Raw genomic sequence first — 21,293 nt, 5'->3', positions numbered from 1 at the left:
CTAATGACTCTTATCGCAATTTATTTTGCAAGTCATTTCTTTTTCTCTTAGCCTTTTAGCATTTAGTCTACTGAAAGCACTAGGTATCTACTTGCGAATTGATAACTTAAAAATTCATTAGTATAAAGCACCTAGGAAAACCTAAAACCAAGCTATTTGGAGACTCCAATTTATAGTATTAGCCCTTCAAGATATGTAGGCTACATTTCAGAGCAGAAACCTCTTAGAATTCGTTAGTCTTCAGACCTTTTCAGGCCACTCTAAAATAAATATATTGCGCAACTCTCCCTTTAATATTTCTCCTCAATTTAATCTGTTTCAATATTGATTCAATAGGTTCAATATTTTATATTTTGCCTTTGAATTTGTAATAGATTTAAGGTCTTAAATTGTGACCTAAAATGTTCGATATCTTTTGAAGGGTTTTGGTCCCCAAAGGGATAAGAGGGGTACTATATAAGATCGCTTTTGCGTATGCCTGCCTTCTTTATTAAAGCTTTTTTTCTAGGAACTGTTTGATGGAGAAACTTCTTGAAATTGAACATTCTGTTAGTGACGGGCAAATGGATTTAATATAACATTTATGTGTCCTCAAAGGCAGCTTAGTTTCCAATTTAGAATACACATATTATAATCTCCTTTCGTACATTATAAAATGACGACATTTGGGCGTAATCATTTAAGTAATAATTTTGTGTATGGTTGTACTTTGTCACCAATTTTTGTACATTTTTGGCGGCCGGCTCTTTTTATTAACCCTACTTTCAAAACTGGTATATTAACTATATCTATTGACTATCATTAAAATTAAATGTCCGTATTGATCTAAATCTGTTATTTAAGTCCTTGCAACATTCGATTGTTTCTATAACTTTCATAAGTCTCACTAGTATTCCGACTTTCTTATTAGCGGTATCATTTTGTGCTAGTATTCAAAGAAATAGATGGTAATGCCACAAAAAATACCATCTGTAACACAAAAATTAGGCCACAAATACAATCAGACATAATATCCTTGTTTCAATATTAGTATCAAATATCTAATGGAAAGAAATGTATACGGATAATAGACAAATACTTGCGTAAAATTAGGATATGTGAGAGGAATTATGATTATGTTTCGATACTGATCAATAAAGTGTGCGTGATAGTAATGCGTAATGATGTTGAATATTGTTACTGTTTCTAGAATGTTGGTACAATATACTGTTTTAGAAAATAGTGCTTTGCATTCGTCACTCATCATACCTAAGTTACATAACTTTTAAACGTTCGCGTTGCATGTTTAATATATAATAGAATACGGGAATTAACGGACCACGCATATTACCTAGGCATATTACCCATTGTGTATAACGTATTTGCTGTTGGAGTTTTCTAATTCATGTTGGATTTTTTTTGGGTGGCCCAGAGCTTACTAAGTGGTATAATGATAAAAGGCTATTTTGTACACCTCTCCTGAACGAACGGGTATAACAGACGGCCACAAAAGATATCTGGGATATGGATAGAAGGGAATTGTAACATTTAGAATCCTTAATGCTAATGTAGATTACTGATTTCTTGCATTCCTGACCTATATTTTTGTACTGGACCGTTGCGTCCATCGCGACTTTTCCGCAAATATCGAACAAACTTAGAATATTAAGGTCATGCCCACTGTGATCCCATCAAAGCATACATGAGCGGACAAAAATCTAATGGAATGGAATTTCCACTTTACAAATCTAGTTATGTATCTATCTAACTGATAGGATTATTTAGGATGCACCACTACCTTAACCGTTAGACTTTTCACACTGAAAGCTTAATTTTTGCTTACTTATACTCGTCTTTGTAAATTTTCCTGGCAATTGTTCTAAGAATATAAAAGACAGGGAAATATGAGGTTATTGAAAGTATTTATTGTGTGTTTAAAGTGCCCATATTCAATAAACTTTTATCAAATAGAATACGCAGAAATATGATTGAAAAAAATTAACAACAAAAATGTGATTCACGATTGTTCATACTTGCTAACTCATCTTAACGTAACAAAGTCAGTAGAAAACTAAATAATTGTATTATTTCAACAAATTCTCTCAGTCTAAAATATATTGGAGTGATAACGAAGACCCAAACCGGGTTTTTTAAACCTTCGATTAATGCAACATCAAAGCAAACGACAAAAATCTGCAGAACATTTCGTACCTTCGAGCAGATCTCTGCAAAAATATGCCATCCATTTCCACGTCGAATGTGTTTGAAAATTTTCAATTAAAATTCGATATTTCGTATCAGAAAGCAAGGGAATATCTGAGTCTGACAGTCATCTTTTTGCATCTATCTGAAATTCCATCTATTGGGCCCGGTTGCAATATTCATGTAGTGCTTTGAATACGATTCGGATTAACATAGTGATTCGAAACAGTACTGAACTTTGTTATTCTAATTTCTTACATATACTATGGCAAGAATAGTAGGTAGATAGGTCGTGTCTCTTGATTGTACAAATTAATTGATTGCCTCAGTGGCTGCTAATTGTGATTTCTGCGATAAAATCTCAAGTTCGGATTCCGGAGTTAAGCAAAAAGTTTAAAACTTTTACAACCAGGAGTAAAGTCATCGGTCGATAATATTTGACTTTACAATAATATTTAAATGTCGAATATTCACTTAATTTACTTTAACAAAAATCATAACAATATTTTCAAAAATATCGAATAACGCTCTAACCCATATTTCATCCTTAAATAAAGTCCCTAAATCATTATTCAAGATTTAGTTCAAAAGTAATGTAACACTAATAAGATTATTTTGTACCCTTAACCCTTGAGCCGAAGAACTTTTTGACACACATTTTCAACATTCATTTCAATAGATTTATCTCTGAAGATAAATTTAATGAACCGTACTCTTATACTATAAGTGAATACTTTTGTTAAATGAGGACTTTATTTTATACCATCTTGTAAATATTTCCAAATGTATCTTTTGTATTTTTTTACTCTAAGGCTTGTATAACCATCTTCAAGATGCAATCTGTAATAGAGATAAAGATTGTAATTAAATATAAGATTTTTTGATCTAATAGATATCTCTTGCGAGTAATTCGACAACAGCTCAGGCTTATATTTGGACTTACATACTATAAATAAGGTGATGACTTAAATGTAAGATAACATTAATCTCTTTATAGTCAGAGCAAGGTTATAATCTAGTGTGTAGTCTAGTGATGACAGCTTTAAAATCGACTATAGAGTCTATAGCACGACACTCTACAATGCTTAAAAAATGTTGCCATACAGAAACCTATACAAAAAAATACGGAAAACGCAAAGAAATACGAAAGAAAACTCCCAAGAATTCTCATTTAACAAAGCGTTCTATCCTAAGCGCCCGTTAAAACTCTTGGCAAAATACAAGAAGGGACGTCCGATAAGTTTTCGATATAGAAATCGGAACAAGAAATTTTTGCATCAATGAATATAAAAATTGAATCCAAGCCGGGGACTTGGTAAGAATTCATTTTTTTGTAAGCGTTTACGTCGAACAATCATATTCTGGGCTTATCGCGAGATATCGGCAAGGAATTACGTCAATAACATCGTGGTATTAGTATTTATATTGGAGAAACAAAATGTTTATTGGTGAATGTAAGAGAGAAGGTACAATTTGGAACACGATACTTTTGTGTTCGTGTTTCCTTTATGCGTATTAGGGATGTACCAGCGGCACGGTAGATCAAAATACTGATGTTATATCGATGCGCTTGATGTTTACTTAGTTATTTTGTTAGTTAGCTTTACCGTTAACTGCTATGAGACGGTTTCTTTGTTTTTTTAGACTATTCACGCACTAAGAATTTCTCTTGTGTAGCGGGGACTTTTACAAACATACAAACAACGGATAGAAAGGACAACCAGACCCAAAAACAATTTGTGGATCGCACAAAAAATTGTCTCGTGTGGTGTGGTAGTGGCGTGACGATCACCTTAACCACTGCGCCATCTGCGAAAAACACAGCATATTGTAACAACATATTTATTATAACCTGAGTTCTACCTGTTTTGAGATTTCGCAAAGTCAGGAAAACAAATCATAGCTTCCTCTCTTCTAAAGTGTATGATAACAAAACTTCACACATTTCTTAGAACGGAACATGAAACTTTTGTTTGCGGTTTAGAACAATTTTAATGAATTCCTAGAGAGAATGCAGCACCTATTCTATACATGGTTTTTTTATTAAATCTTCTATAATGTTATTTTCTAAGAACTCATACTGTAACAGTCATTGTAAATGTGGGCTATTTAAAATAGAAGTTTTTCGCAGAACACATTCGCTGAACTTATATAATGTTAAGGATACTCTTAATTTTAATAGACGATTTATTTCCTGCACCCGTTATAAAATAAACGCTGAAATTCCAACAAATTTTAAAATTAGTTTTATTTCATACGTTCATCTGAGTTGAGTGTGTTAGATTAGTTAAAATAGTTTTATAATATTATAATATGGCACAGAAATTTAAGTCGCATCACTGAGAATGTTTAGAGATAATTCCAGCTCATTTTAGGTATAAGAATACCTGACTAGGTTCTTCCTTTAATCGTATACATAAAATGATATAGATATTACCTATGTTATCAATAAGCAGAAAGCAAAGCAAAAAAACAGAAACTTTATACGTAACTAATATAATAAATTTATATTTCCTTGACAAAAAGAAAAGTGAACACAGCAACAGTAGTACGTTAATTACTTTACACTTAAATACAAACCAAAAATGTAACCCACTGACTTCAAAATTCGTTAGTCACCCCTTTCAAGCCTAGTTTGATTCAGTGTCCCGATATCCGAATAAGGCCGTTGGGATTACAGCTTCTGCAATGAGATCCGCCAGTCTGCATATTTTTCGCTTCACTTCGATTTATCATCCACCGTCGGGATTAGGTTTGGCTTTTGCTCCGGTTCACATCAGATTTTAATACGGCATAAAAAATAAAATGAACGGATCCGTTTGTTTTGAATTTTGATGTAGAATTTACTGCGTGATTTCGGATTAATTTTTGTTTTGGTTTATCCCTGATTGAGTAGGATTCAGATGTTTTTAAAAATCTGAAATACGATTTTGCATACCTATTTTCTATACTCAATATTTGTATAGCTGTTCTGTGTCGAGAGTTTGACATTTAAAATGAACTTGCAAATTAGTTCCTACAGCACACACTAGGGGCGCTGATTAGTTCTTCACACAAATATTGTTGATAGCAAGCCGGTTGTCGATATCCGATAGTACTAGGAAATCTGCGATTCTGCGGAATCTGGATTGAATGTAAGTGCTTAGATTTTAAACTGTACACTCACCTTTCAAATAGAGGCAGTTATGATTTATTTATGAAAAGGCTTATCTACCCACGTATATTTGTGACGTTGTTTATTAAATTAATCTATTTTTAAATTCCGTGCGTCAGTGAGGCCTACTTTAAACTTTGGATTTATTGGATTTTTCAAACTTTTTAATAAGGTTGTTTCTAGTTTGAAATGTTTTATAGAAGTGACCTGGTTTTATAAATTAAATTGGGAAAAGAGTTTTGGAGTTATTTTCAGCCTTGACTATTTTTATCCAAAGTAAATTGATTTTCTGAGTCATTGGGTGTAAACAAGTTTCATGAATATTTTGGATATTTTAGAGTTTTCCAGACTCTTTATCTATCCGATAATATATTGGTAGATGGTGAGAACCGTATACTACGTTGCACATCGTGTATTATGCGCAATGGATTTTTTAAAATGTAACCGTACCTTATTATAATCCGACGTTTCGACCGAGTTGTATCGATCGTAGTCGCGGGCCGACTGATATAGTTACCAAGTCGTCTTCTTGTGGCGCAAATTTTGATGCAGTTTACAAGGTAACACGTAATAAGGCGCGAGTTTCTATGCAGTTAACTCGTTAACACGTAGTACGTTTAATTTTTACTCGGTGAAAACTAGTCTTCAGAGTGTACATATTTACTTACGCAATGAAACTTATAACTGTACCTTAAACAAAGAACCCAGCCGAAAAATATAAATGTGAATACTAACAGTAGTCGTTAGGGCTCAAAGAATGAACTATACCTATTTCAGTCTAAATCAACAACCACGGTATAATATTGTTATGTGCGTATTCATACACCTTTGGCTAACCCTTTTGTGTATTGTGTCTGTCTGTATATTTACTTGAATTCGAAATAAGGTCAGACGTATTCTCTAAATAAACAATTCTTACTTCTCACTGCTCTTGTTAAAGCAGGCAGCAGGTTAGTTTTAGTAGGTCAAGCTTAGTGCAGATTAAGTCCAGATGACTACAACTATTCCCAAACGCGACAATATTCTTATCCTAAGATTCGTCTGCTTATTACCTATAGAAAAAGACTATATCGAATAAAATTGATCAATCGTATGGTTAGTTATCAACCTAGTGTCAAAGTCGTTCCGGCCGCTATGCCTAAAATCGTGTAAAAAGCGAAGGTTTTTGGTAACCAAGTTAATAATTGAAACGCACACAGCACATTAAGGTAATAACTTGTGCTATACGGTTTGTTTTCGGCACTTACCACGCTTTACAGAACTGTTTCTAATGTATATAAGAGTGTCCTACATGAGTAATGAACGCTACACTACGAATGCAACAAACGCCATCAAAACAACAGGATCCATATTTTCGGCGCATTTTTGTAAAACGTCGTCGCGTTGCGTCATGTCAGATTGCGTTTCATTAAACGCTCATGTAAAACGATGAGATAAGAACCGTATACCCGCATCAAATACCTCGCTATCATTTGAAGCTCACTGACATTTAAAATATATGTTTTCAAATAAACAAAACTATTTGTTTTACTGACATTTTAACCCACCATTTACAAGTTTTAGCAGCTGTGTAACGGTCTCAACTATAAAATGTTAGCAACAAAGTCTCAATGACACATTGTCCTAGCCTTTGTTCAGATACTAGAACAACGAACGCAAAACAAGTTCAAAATAATATTCATTACATAAAACAGAGGCGAATTTATTCTGAAATTATTAAATTCATTTTACGATTCTATTTTTCTAGCTTATCTCTAAAAACGTCTGTTTATTATTAGTTTGCTTATCAGCTTTTTTAACAAAAAATACGAAGTTTATTTCAGGCCAAAAGATGATAGATATTTTCCCTTATCTAAGTAACGTTTAAGTAATTGCCGACCCAGTAACTTTTATTCAGATTTGTTACGTAATAATAAGTATTACATTCCGAATTTAACAAAACAATTTTTGTATTAAACAATAAGGCGAGAGAGCCGCAGGTAAGTTAGAAATTTACTAAAGAATCCCATTTCTAAAGCAGTTATTCTAGAAAACTAATCAGCAAGCAAAGCCAAGTTTTCTTTTAAAAAAACGTCTTAGATAAATTGCTTTCTTCGCTAAAAGCTCATCCCTTTAGCTAGAAGAATTACGACGTGTTAGCAATTAGGAGATTAAATATAACTATCCACACTTTTGTGCAATTTTATCTTCATTTCGTTGAGATAAAAGTTCTGGATTGTCTACTTACTGTCGCTGCTTTGAATCGACGAGCTTATAATAAGATTTTGACACTAAGTTTTACAACTTTGCAGGCTTTACGCCACACTTAATGAGATTAATGCTTCAAATCTGAAAACATTTTGAGAAATTTTCGAAAATTACAAGGTTTTGTTAAAGTAATACAACTTGCGAAGTTAGTAGAAAGTTTTATAAGCAATAACATTGATTTATATTTTGAAATAAAAACTTTGCTTAAGATATTCTTAATTCAGCTGTTAAACTACGCAATTTGTCATTGCTGCAACAAAAGGCAAATTATATTATGGAAAAAGGAAAACGCCGGCACTTTCAATATTTCCCCGGCTGTACCGAGACCCAACTAGTACCACGCACAAAATGGTACTCGAATATGTTTGACTCATATTTCCTCATCTTACTACCGCGCATGAATAAAACATGATATTCGCAAGAACCGACAATTTTTTGTACGAAGATGTTGTTTCCGACCTTGATACAAATCTAGATTGTGTTCTTTCACAACTCCAACAAGAGATTTTTATTCCACACGCATATTTTTATGACAACGTCAAGCAATCTAGACCGGCATCAATTTTTTTCTGTTTTTCGAACTAATGTTTGTGTTTATGCGTCACGTAATGGTGTCTAAATGGGGCGTTATATGGACGTGTGATGGGAATACCGAAATGAGTGGTATTGGAATAAAAGCAAGCTGTTATTCGCGTGGAAAAATTTGATGATACGAATGGAATGAATGATAAGAATAGTGTAATAGAAGATAACGGTGAAATAGGAGGCAATTGTGATGACGAATGAGATGGTTGGACTGAAATTGGAGTAGGAGGTATGAACGTTGAAGTATTGCGTCATAGCGGTCGGTGATAGAAATATGGCGATGCTCAAACAATGCAGTGACAGAGTGCAGAGATGTGTGACGTCACTGGGAAAGCAAAGCTAGATTTATTGATCGATACAGCAGCTGTTGTTCTGTACTTTGAAGGCTATAATTTTATTAAGGTCGTATATTTTTAATGTTGCATATTTATTCATAGTCGTTTTTTTAAATACAATATTTTGATAATCACGACATTCAGACATGTGATATATTAGCTACGCTGTAAATTTTATTCCACATTGCTACCATTATTTATTTCACAGCTACTCTAAAATATAAAAAGCATGAGACATCAAAATAAGGTCATTGTTACCTTTGACAATATATCAACATCGCGAAAGCCAAAGCTTAAAATTATTTACGATTCGTGAGTAAATCACAATATCAAAAGGTTTCTACGAAAGGATTTTTCAAATAAATCCCCAACCGTTATTTTTACGGTTATCAACGTTTTATAACGATATTACAAAAATACGATTGTCGCAATAATGTTTTTATCTGTTCCCGCCTGAGAGTTGCACCTGGTCTTCTATTGTATAAATAAAATTGTACTCCTTTCACGTCAGATTGTGTGTTTATTTTTAGAAAATGAAAGTGTGTTATTGGTTTGAAAGGTCATTCGTTTCTTATTTATTTTCAATAATTAATCTGTGACATTAAAATAGAATACTACGAGAATATTGATTTTAATTGTTCTCTAGTTCTTTAACAACAAATGTAGTTTCTAGAAGAAGTTGGTTTAATTTATGAGTTGGTGAGTTAGTTGTGTTACCTATTAAATGTGTTTTATTGTTTGTTAGTCACATTATAAATAATTTCCATTTATAAAAAGTGTCATTTTCACCATTCATGTAATGCTTCTTTTTCATATTGGACGAGAAATTTGTCTTCTATTTAACCTGATAAGTGATAATGAACCAAAAGATGTTATATGCCTATCCACGAGATCCTGATTTTGAAAATTCTGGGATTGTATAATTTGAGATTTCTTATCCGTAAACACAATTGTTTATAACAATTTACTTCTTGATTTATTCTAAAATCTGATCCCAAGGTCTTTGCCTGACAAAGTTCAAAATAAACAGCTCGAATCAATACTAACTGCGAAGAAAATTCAGATTGTTTTGTAAAGTAGTAATTAAGGTATCTGTCTACAAAATTTATAGCGTTTCTCAAAGATAGGCACTATTTTAAGTTGGTTTATTTCTTGGCTTATCTCAAGGGCAAGGCGTGTATAAATTAAACATTAAGTTATTCACCAAGGTTTTGCTTCACTACTTTCTATTTTATTGGTTTTAACTGAAATATTATACTCTTTGGTATTAGTTACTGTTTAAATATTTCTTTGTTTTATTGCTTCTAAATGAGTCTTCCAAAGCCTAACTTATTGTTTCTTTAATGGCTTTTACTTGACGCCAAATAAATATTTTTATATTTACACTTTTTTATCTTGTATCAACTTAATCAGTTGCTTTTTTGTGAGTGTAGAGTGTGTAGGTACTATATTATGGAATGTAATTATTTTTGAACATCAAATTTCAGAGGATATGATCAAAAGTAAAGCGTCAAAAATCTTTTTGCGTCAAAAATGAATATTCGAAGGTCATAAATATTTAATTTCTATTTACATTAATAAACAAATCTCACACCGAAAGCATGTAAATAGGACTTCACTTCACAAAGGAACAATTCAATTTCAATTTGAACACCCCACTTTCGTACGGACACCTAACATTGTTAACAGTTCTTAGAAACTTTGTTTTTAAATTATTTAAGGGTTTCTTCGCCTCCACAAACGGTGTAGAGATTGGCCTGAATACCTAAATACTGGCTTGTATCGATTTATACTGAAGTATTGTTGGTTTTGACTGCCTCTAGGGTTAGAATATACGATTGCTAATCCCGAGGTCATGGGTTCAATTCCCGGGTCAAGCAAAGTGCTATTCATAGTTTTTATTTATGTTACAATATTCGTGTTACTGTAACGTGCCCGATATATGGTAAAGCATTACACATATGGCACTAACATTGTAAGTCACGATAACTGACTGTGCCTTCAGATACAAATGCGTAGTGTTATGTAGCACTTAACCTGTTAATAGTTACCACACCACTTATTAAACTTCGTATTGTTACTGCTGTTCCCAATAAAGAGCGTATTCAGAAAAGTAGCAAACGCGTTTCCAACTCTATTCCGATTGCTTCCAATAAACTTTCGTAACAAGATACTACTAAACAAAACATTAATCTCGTCTTCGGTGAAACAAAATAACCTCACTTACTTCCTTATTTCCATAAAAACAGACGTCTAAACAACATGAGATGCTCTACGTTTTCATTAAACGCCGACTCCAGCGACAAAGGGTAGTACAAACATTCAAGATCTTAATGAGTGTGTGCTAAGAGTGCGACATACTGCGACTTTTTACTGCAATTTTGTCGCCATACTGTTGTTGAACATTTTATGGGTGACTTGAAGGACGTATTATGATTGAGATACAATTTGAGTCTATTGATAGTGTTTGTAAGATAGTTTGCGCTGATGCGATTTGCGCTTTGATTCTAAGAGAGTAATTAAATGATATGATAGCGGAGCTGTGGTTACTTTAATAAAAAAAAATCCTATTTCAGTTACGGAAACTGATTGCATTGATAACGTTATATTAATGGCAGCGCTAACAAGACGGAGAAAACTAGTTGATATAACCTTGACATAATTTCACGTCTTTGTAGTTGCAACTCATTAATTCAGTGTTTATTTCGAATATTTTGATGCAGAGCGAGAGAGTATCAAAATATAAAAAAATCATATATTTTTTTCCTCTTTTCCAGAATGCGACATCACCCTTTCAACCGTGAAGAAAACAAAAGAAGATAACAGTAAACAATGACTATTAACTTAAGTGCGATTAGTGAAATATACCAAATGTGACCATCAACAATACCAGTGCCAAAACAATGCTTTGCTGTAGAGAACTCAAACTACTCTACGCCACAATTGTTCTATTACTTGAAGCCGAGTTGTTAGTGAACACAGGTGCTATGGAGTCGAAGAGGTCTTCCATTTTGGTTGCGCAGAACGCGGACGATTTGAAGTCTTTAGAGTTGTGTACGACGAGGAATCAACAGAGGCTCGGCAGTGTGTTTGGAAACTTCACGAGGCATCATAAAAAAGGTACATTGTTTTTACTTTTAATCTATTTAAGGGCTATATTATAATATATACTACTAGCTCGTACCCGCGACTTCGTCTGCCACCTGAATTTGCCCATGGAAATGCGTCATTTCCCGGGGTAAAAAGTAGCCTGTGTCCTTTCTCGGGTATCAAAATATGTCCATACCAATTTCATGCAAATTGGTTCAGTAGTTTAGGCGTGATTGAGTATCAGACAGACAGACAAAGTTACTTTCGCATTTATTATATTAGTATGGATTAACTTTTGGAAGAAACAAACAAATTTCAATCAAAATAAAACTTGAAAAGTAAATAAAATACGGCAAAGACGAAACATAAAATAAATTTAATTTCTTAAATAAAAAACAAGTATTGTTTATTTTCACATAACTAAAACATTTGTATTTTTATTATCTGTCTAAAAATAAGACTGTGAGGAAAAGGAATATACAAAAACATCTAGCTAAATAAACAATGTAAATTACGTAATCTTTAATTTAACAAATAACCTTTACGCAGCGTTTATTTATATCAAAGGTATAAAAGCAGATACTCATATGTTTAAAATACACACTCCCGTTTCGCTATTAACATTTTAAGTCCTAACTTATATTAGGCGAGCCTATTGCCATCTACCGGGCACGCGACGAAACTTCGGGATACTATTGAGAATTTTTTTAATGCAACACCCCTCTTTTTGCGTCGGGGGTTAAAAATATGTTTAGTACTTAGGTCGACCCGAGAAACGAACCCAAAACTTCTACGCGGTAGTCACATACACCAATAATCGCGCATAGGGGCAATGTTTTATAATTTTACCTTAATATACCTCTAATTAAACTAACCAAAACATATAAAAAAGATGACTTACACGAAATTAGTACACTATTAATTAGCAATATTGATCGTCAGAATCAAGTAAAATGTTCTACGCTAAGGAGATTCTGTTTAAAAGGTGGAAAGGTAACTCAAACCCGCAAAGGGAATAAGATTAGAGGAGGCCTTTTACTTTTTGTACATTCATTATATTTTCCAGGGAAATAATAAAAAGTGTAAATGTTTGGACGAATAAATCTTTTGCGTTATATTTTAAGGGACTATCAAAATATAAAGACAAATAGAGAATAAAATAAACATTTCTACTTGTAATGATTAATAGAGATTATATTATACCTTTGATATTATAGTTTGAAGTCTTTGAAAGTTACATAAGCCTAAGTCTGTCACATTAATAATTAGTAGCCTGAATACTATCGTTTTATTATTTTGTAGAGTTTTAAACGTTTACAAAACTCTACCACTACATAATTATAAGCATTAAAAATCCAAATAAATCAAAGCTCTGGGTACAAAATTACGCCTTTGACTACCAAAATACTTAAAATTTTAAACATTTATATTTTAAAATAACCTTTAATACTGGTGAACATTTACAAAGAATTAAAGAAGATTACTTTTTAGAAGAAGATTGCAACATTAGAAATGTAGTGACTGCGATTCAAAACTATTATGATAATGCACCACAGCGATAGACTTTTAGATTTACCTAATAGTTAGTACATAACAATTAGTCCTTTAAACATACGCCAAAGCCTACCTCAACGACTCTATGTAAAAATGATCCATAACTCCTTAGCAATAAGGTCGCAATTTGTTTGAAAACGCCACACTGCGTATACCAGGCTATAATGGAAGAACGGAATTTACAGGCTGCATAGTTTCAAAGTTTATAGCGATCTAAGATAAAAGTTATAAATTAGCCAAGTGCAGTAAAGTGCTTAGAACTTACAACTTTGTTAAGCTATAACTATTTGTAAATGTTTAAGAAGAATGCTTTAACTATTTTACTAGTGGCCGTTAAAGAACAACAGCTATACACGCGCTAAATTTGATTTGGATTGCTCCTGCGACGCGGCCGGTAGTGTATACGACTGCTGATCTTGAGGTCTCGGGTTTTATTCCCAAGTTATGTAAAGTGTTCAATAGTAGTTTGGAGTCTTGACGATTTTTTTTTTTAAGTTGAATAATTGTTATTGTTTAGTTTGCGACGACAAAAAATTTAATAGTTCCATAGAAATAAATTTTATTTTCTTAATATAGCATTTTCATTGAATTATACTCTAGTTCAATTAATGAGTAGGTGTCATTGTATGTTTTCATCCTACCTTCTAACCACAAAACACTCAAATGTCCCAATTTCGTAACTCGATTCACATCCAAAGTATTTTGTTTGAAGGAGCGTATGAAATGAAAACAAATGGCTGTCATCTATCAAGACATTTATGTTTTCTTTTCATTGAGTCTTCTCATATATATTGAACGAGCTTCAAAACGGTTTCTGTGTGATTGGGATTAAAACTTTAGAACTGTTGTAGCGTGGGACTTTTATAAAATAAACAATTGTTCAAATATATATTAAAAATACATAAGTTTGTGAGGATAGAAGTGCATTTGTTACTTATGCACGTAAAAAATAATAAACGGATTTTGATGAATTTTGGTACACGCGTAATCTTGAAAGGTATAAGTCTTTTTTTAAAATAAGAAGATAAAGGCCTAGAAATGTCTGGTTGTAGCTCTAAAAAAACAAATAAAGACGAAATATCTTCAACAATCCTCCAAAGGAAAGGAAATCTTCGACAAATAAAAATAAGATACAAAGCACAAAATCCTTTGACACCAAAACGATTTCTTTCACATTCAAATACAACTATCATTTCTCAATTCGAAAATAAACCTTAGGATCCTGAACATGTCCAAATAATTTGGATCGAATAACCTACGTCTAAATCGTATACAACCGTAGCTTTCGGTAATCCGGGTCCAATTGGTAGGCGGATTTACCTGAGAACGTAGCTTTGTATGCTGTTATGCCATTAAGCCCTGATATTAGGGTATAGTGACGTCATTTGGAAAGGTCGTGACGGAATCTCCGTCAACAATGGCTCTCTGATGTATGTTTAGTTTTTTGATGAGTGTTGTCGTTAGGGCAATTCTTCTTCATTTTGTTGAATAGTCTGCTATTAACATCTTCTTAGAATTAAGTAGATGTAAGAAAGTTGATGACAGGGATCGTTTCTTTATTGACACGTCTACCGTAATCATTTTGGCTATTTTACAGGTCTAATGAAAGTGACAATTTAAGCTGATTAATATCTCAATACGTTTGTTTCCTCATCACGACCATGAGGAGAAGCTTTGCAGTATATTCGAAAATAAAAAATATTCTTTACTTTAAAAAATATTAAGTAAAACAAGTTCAAATTCTTCTGCAACTGAACTGGAAGGGAAAATTAGGTCTGAAATCCTCATTAATTTATGTTATCACCAGCAAAATTGTTTCCAAGACTCGCATTATTGTCTCTGTCCTAAATCTAGATCAAGCTTAGTAATTCAGGGGATTACGTAATAACGATAATGATGTTCCAGTGGTATGCTTTAGCGCATTACTGGCTCCCGACAGCTCTATTAGCGGGTACAGATGAGCCTTAGGTTATATGGGAATAACGGATTGGGCTAATAGCCTTTCCCCGCGGCTTCGTTCGCATGGATTAGCCTGTCCGCCCCCGAGATTATAATCTATTACTATGCCGTGTAAATTGGTTGTAGTTTTAGTTTCGGGAGAGTTGACGTTGCTTTGTCAATTTTGGTTGACTCGTGTGCATGTATACATTCGCTTTTAGTGAACTTCTTGATAATATTTAACAGTCTTAAGGCCAAGTAAGTGCCAGATAACCTATCTGATGTACAAAATGACATTTAAAGAAGTGGTTGCCGTAATAGGTACTATGTACAATTATTTTATACATATTTATTTTTTATGTGTAAAATGATTTTGTTTAATAGGCGTCTGCTATAGACTCTGTCCGTTATAGTTTAAACTATACGTATGTAACTATACGGCAATTTTGATGTTAAAGTAGAAATACACGTACATGAGTCTAATTTCTTGACTAAAGACTTATTAAAAATTCAGGAGATGCGAAGCCGTAGGTATGTCGTAACAATTAAAAAATCCATCGAATGTCAAATTCTTAAATCAAAGACGAAACAATGATAGTGAGCATAATCATAGAATAATACATCATCTTATAACTTAAGAAATGATAAACTGATAACATCTTACAAGTAACAAGGCACTGTCTAATAGAAGGACGGACACCCGTCACGTGAATGAGAGAAGGTAATATTCTGATTCAATGTCTAAGGCTTTGTTAAGCCCTTTGGGTACAAAGCACTTGAAAGACAATGCTGAATTTGAGAATGAAACATCTAATATTATAAATCTAATTATTTATTTGAAGTTTAGGATTGTTGTAATAAACAGAGTATGATGGATTATTTTGTCATCTCGAAATAGAGGTTGTTGCTATTTGCAATACCTACTATTTCAAGATTAAGAATATTCTAATAATACAGGATTCAGTAATTTTCAGACATAGTTGGTTAGAAGACTTGTCGTTGTGTATTCGGTTTTTGGGCTGCCAGTTTTATTAAACTGGCTAACTATCCAGCACTTATAGTGTCTAAACTCCAAATGTGTACACAATACAATGGCACACTTTGTATTTTATCACTCATAATCTTAGGAACAACTTAAAGGCCCCACTCGCGATTCCAACCGGAATTCTCTGCGCGGCATATACGTACATACACTGTCGATACAAAATTATATTTATGCAAGGGGTCTTTGTTCTCTTTCTAAGCAACATACCAAACCACAATAACATTGAATTACCTGCAAATGTAATCAGGCATTCGCAAATACTTTTTCAAAAGTGACTTAAAGCAAAATATCGATTTACTAACAGAAGTACTAATGAACTCACAAAATTTTAAAATGAAACGAATTAAAATGAATACTCTCAATCAACATTGTTTCCTATAGAATGCTCATTTGTATTTAATTAGCCGTATCTTATATCCAATTACATGAAAAGCTCGGCAGTATGGGCGATTAATTAAAAGCAGGTAAGAAATCATTATAAAGTAATTGCTATCAAAGCTGATATTTAATTACGAAATAAATATATTTGTAATAAAATTGCGATCAGAGTTTGTTTTGGTGATTTATCGATATTGTGCTTTTATTGTATTGTGTGGATTTTAATTCGAGTGTTAGGAATGAAATAAAATATAAGCAATAGTGGTATCGAAATTTGCTTCCACAAATGAAATCCAAGCATGGTATCCAAGTATGCATACATACATAGCATCACGCCTGTTACAACCAAAGGTATTGGCAAAGGTGTTTGCTATGTTAGTTAGTCTCATGTAATATGGGGGAGAGCTTATTGAGCACGGTACCAAACTGCGAGCTATTATTAATAAAATCTAACATGAGTTAGAAAAGACCAAATTTGATAATTTATCGACCCGTATTTCGAACCCGAAATCTCATGATTATCAGTCGGATACACTACCAACCGCGCCAAAGTCGCAGTTCAATTGGATTCCAACAAATTTGGTTGAAATATGTCTAATGTTTACAATAGGTTCAACTCTATTAGCCTGGATCAGTATAATCTAACTTTACTGCTATAAAACGCACTTAACCACGTGACAGTGTAGGTTTAATTGGGTATAACAGTTTCAAAACAACAGTAGCACAAATAACAATCAAGTACATAATTACTTAACAGTACCTACATGAGACTCATAGCCAGTTGCGCTCACCGATTGGTAAAGTGTGGGTTAAGCAAACCTTGGCGCGGTCATTTAATAGATGGGTGACCGCATAGTAGTATTTGAACGGGGCGTCTCCGTATTTAAAAAGTCGGTCCCGGTTGTTGTTAATTAAGATAAGTCGTTAAGTCACGTCAAAGGCCTTCGGGTGACTTGAACAACTTTGACACTAGGTTGACCACTGACCATACGATAAGAAGAAGAAGAATGCTAAAACTGCTGCAATTACTTATCACCACGGTATGAGCAGCCTATTTCAGGTGTCCGAGGTTAGATAGCCGCTGCAAATATTGATCTATCTGTCCCGATTTAGAAACCTATAGACAGATATGATATTTTTCTTGGTTTGTACTGGTTTAAACTTAGAATCTGTACCTCAAATTCTTGTGCTATTTTTATATGCCTTTGTATAGAGCGTTGAAGAATTTAGTTCTCTTAAACGTGCTTTAAAATTCTTCAAGGTAAATTGATAGTGGTTTATTATCGGTTCCTCTGTATATAGTTTCGGCTTTAATAAGCACCTTATAAAATAGTGGAGAATTAAAGTCAGAAGTGGTTATGTAATGTTTGATTTCTTCGAATTGAAAAAAATTAAAAGGAACTGAAAAAAATACAATGTAGTTTACATAGCGATAAAAAAATACAACCAACAATTCTATATTTCAAAATATAAAAGACAAACACATTCAAGTCTACATTTCACTCTCACAAAACCAGATAAACCTATAAACTCAATAAACTTGCATATCGAATAGCTCTGGCTTCAAGCTGTACGTGCACTTCTTTAGGTGTCGAACACATTGTCCCGGGGCGATCTGTACCTCGATTCTGTACTACTATCGACTATCGACAACCGAACTATCATCGAGAAATTTTGTATGAAAATCTGATCAGCGCCTCTGACGGGTGTCGTAGGAAACATTTTGACAGTACATTCTAAATGTCAAAATTCGATAGCTAGCCGGTTGTCGGTAGTCGATAGTGGTAGAGAATCGAGGTACTGCATTCTGCATTCTACGGTGGACTTCTTGAGTTTATAGTTAATCACGCGTTCATGATGTCCGTCGCAGTTGGACCGCTTTTGACCGACTTGGAAAAAGTGGATGTTTACAATTCGTTAGATTTTTTAATGCATTTCTTATACTTTGAATAACCTCTTTTTATTTTGAAAAGTGGAGTTTTCTATGTAATCCCATAAAATTTCATTCAGATTTGTCAAGTATTTTTATTTGAGATTTTTTTTATACGACTTGATTTTCATTGATGCTAGGCGGTTGGTTCAGTTCTGTATTAAAATATTTTGCATCTGAAGAGCATATATGTTACTGTAAAAGCCCGAACGGTGGTAAATCCTAAAATTTTCTGGTAAAACCTAAGGTTTACCAACTCTCAATGGTGAAAGTCCGAACAAGCCAGAGTTTAAAAACTATGTTACGATATATAAAAAAATCCTTCTTCATAACTATGTTTATAACTATTTCACGGTATAATTATATACTGTGACATAGTTATAAAGAAGGAGTTTTGGGCAAAGCGACATGGGTAGGTTAGGTTAGAAGGCTAAGGTGGGAGCGAGCGAAGCGAAGCTCCCACCTTAGCCTTCGTGGTTATTTTTTTTTAACCACCCAGAAGGAGGAGCCGGTGACATCTCGACATCATCAAGTGAATATAGGTAAAAGTTCGAAATAAAAGAATTGTTCGGACTTTTACCATTGCCAGTTGGTAAATCTTAGGTTATACTGGAAAATCTTAGGTTATACTGGAAAATCTTAGGATTTACCACCGTTCGGGCTTTTACAGTAACATATACATATGTGTCATTTGGGTTCCTTACCCAAAGAGGCCCTGTTTCTAATTTGGATTCTAAGGCACCACATACATTTTAGTGAACAGGGAATACCGAACTCGCAATCTGACGGCTAGACCGTCCACAATGTGACTAGTGCCTAACAAATAACCGTTATACTAGGTGTAGTCTTGTTCGTGTCTGTAAGCTTTTGAGCACGGTGCTACGACGTTTATGATAGTCGTTTTAGTTCATCTCAAGTATGAGATACTGTTACGGCAAATGAATATCGTTTGGAGCAAGGTTTGAGTAGATAGTGGGTACCTATATCTCGAACGATTGTAGGCTATTTCATCACTATATAAAACATGTATTATCATTGATGGTTCGTGTATAGCAAAATATTTTTGTTCAGATATAGATAGAAAACTTCCCACCAATAATGTTTGAAACCTTCATTTATGTATTTATCATTAATTACCCATATATCAATGAAAAGTATCAGTAAAAGTTCACCAAGAGGCATTATTTGTAGACGTATAAAAATATAGGGAATGATATTTCATAATGCTGACAAATATACACTAAAATTGTTATTAATGTTACAAATAACTAAAAGACTCTTTCTTTTACAGGTCACAGAAGAAGAACGACAACCACATCACCGAGTCCCACCACAGTAACCTTCACAACACTAAAAGCAGAAGAAACAACGGAAGCGTACACAACAACAGACTATGTTCTAACAACATATCCCAAACTACCCAAACCACTTCGCCTCACACTAGATAAAGAATACGACAATGTACATAACGTAGATAATATTATTGATCAAGTTATCATAGGTAGAGGGAGACACTCCAAACACGATAGAATTACAGACAAAGAAATAATACATGAAATAGAAGAAACGTCACTAGCTAAGTCTATGAATAAAGTTAAGAAAATGTACAGAGATTCAGCGGCTTCAACCGTTAATAAGTTAAGTGGGAAGGGCGGGAAAGTTGGTATATTTTTGACTGAAAACTGCACTACGGTTATAGCTCAAATAGGGACTACGGCGATACTACATTGTGAAGTCAGTGATATCACCGAGAATACGGTAAGTGGAAGTTTTGTTACTTAGTTTTAGCTCTAAGTTAAAATAAGGGTTTTAAATTTTAATGTGTAATAGGGCAGCGAAGTGCAATATGAAGATGTGTGATCTACAAATAGTGGTTATGAGTGCTGTAATTCACTTTGTGTCTTTGCAAAAACCATTAAACAACAGCAGAACGATATCGACGAAAGCCAGTATCAATTACAATATGAAAATTTTCAATCTATATTTTAAATAGATACGTGAATATAAGATTACAATGACAATTAATAACGTTATCAGCACTGATGGAAACAAAACGTTAATAGCGAACCAAGCAACTCGTAAATTGTCTTATTTAATTAAATATGAAATAAAATAAATACTAGAAAACAATAATAACATGTTTTGCACAAGAAAATATTAGATAATTAATTTATTGCGGCAAACAAGCATTTGGAAAATTCAATTACACTAGAACATTGACAGGTGCAACAATTTATTTCAACATTGGAATCTAATAACATTTTTATAATAAAACTAAAAGCTTTTTACTATTAATTTCGCTTAATGATTTCTTTTTGCAAATTGAGCAAAACTTTTCACTTAAGAATCTTGATACACAATAATCATCTTTACGAAATTACGAATGCAAAAGTTTGTTCTGTATATTGTTACTTGTAAACTACCGAACCAGTTTTATGATTGAGAATATAAATCTTTCTGATCTGTAGTTCGATTCTCTACTACTATTGGTTACCGACAACCCGTTAGCTATGGAGAAATTTTACACTTAAATCTATTTAGCTCCTCTACCGTGCTCAGTAAGAACTAATTTGGCAGTACATTTTAAATATCAAACTATATATTCGATGACTTTGACGTAATTATGTAAGGTAACAACCTATCTGTAATCTTTGATAGAATATTGAAACTGGCCGTTCAAAACATACGCGAGAAAGCTGATTAAAAAAAAAATACTACTACGAGTTGGTAAGGCAGAAATGTTATTAAGCGTGAATGTTTCCCCCATTCATTTATCACACAATACTTTACACCGTAAGAGAAATTCCTTAATAAGTTATTTAGAACAAAACCGCGTACAAACACATGGAACTTGAG

The 21,293-nt window shown here is 33.3% G+C and overlaps 1 protein-coding gene across 1 annotated transcript in view; it reads left to right on the top strand.

Moving 5' to 3' along the window:
- LOC142983241 (uncharacterized) overlaps positions 1-21,293 on the top strand; it is a 104,560-nt gene that overhangs the window by 50,988 nt on the left and 32,279 nt on the right. The window contains exons 2-3 of the mRNA XM_076130153.1: positions 11,280-11,622; positions 19,729-20,195. Of these exons, the coding sequence (XP_075986268.1) occupies positions 11,406-11,622; positions 19,729-20,195 (684 nt within the window). The 5' untranslated portion in view covers positions 11,280-11,405. The remainder of the gene's footprint in view (positions 1-11,279; positions 11,623-19,728; positions 20,196-21,293) is intronic.

Source organism: Anticarsia gemmatalis, chromosome 23, assembly GCF_050436995.1.
Source record: "Anticarsia gemmatalis isolate Benzon Research Colony breed Stoneville strain chromosome 23, ilAntGemm2 primary, whole genome shotgun sequence".
In the NCBI taxonomy this organism is placed as follows: Eukaryota; Metazoa; Arthropoda; class Insecta; order Lepidoptera; family Erebidae; genus Anticarsia; species Anticarsia gemmatalis.
Note: the sequence above shows the minus strand (reverse complement) of the source record. Positions and strands in the feature narration are given on the sequence as shown.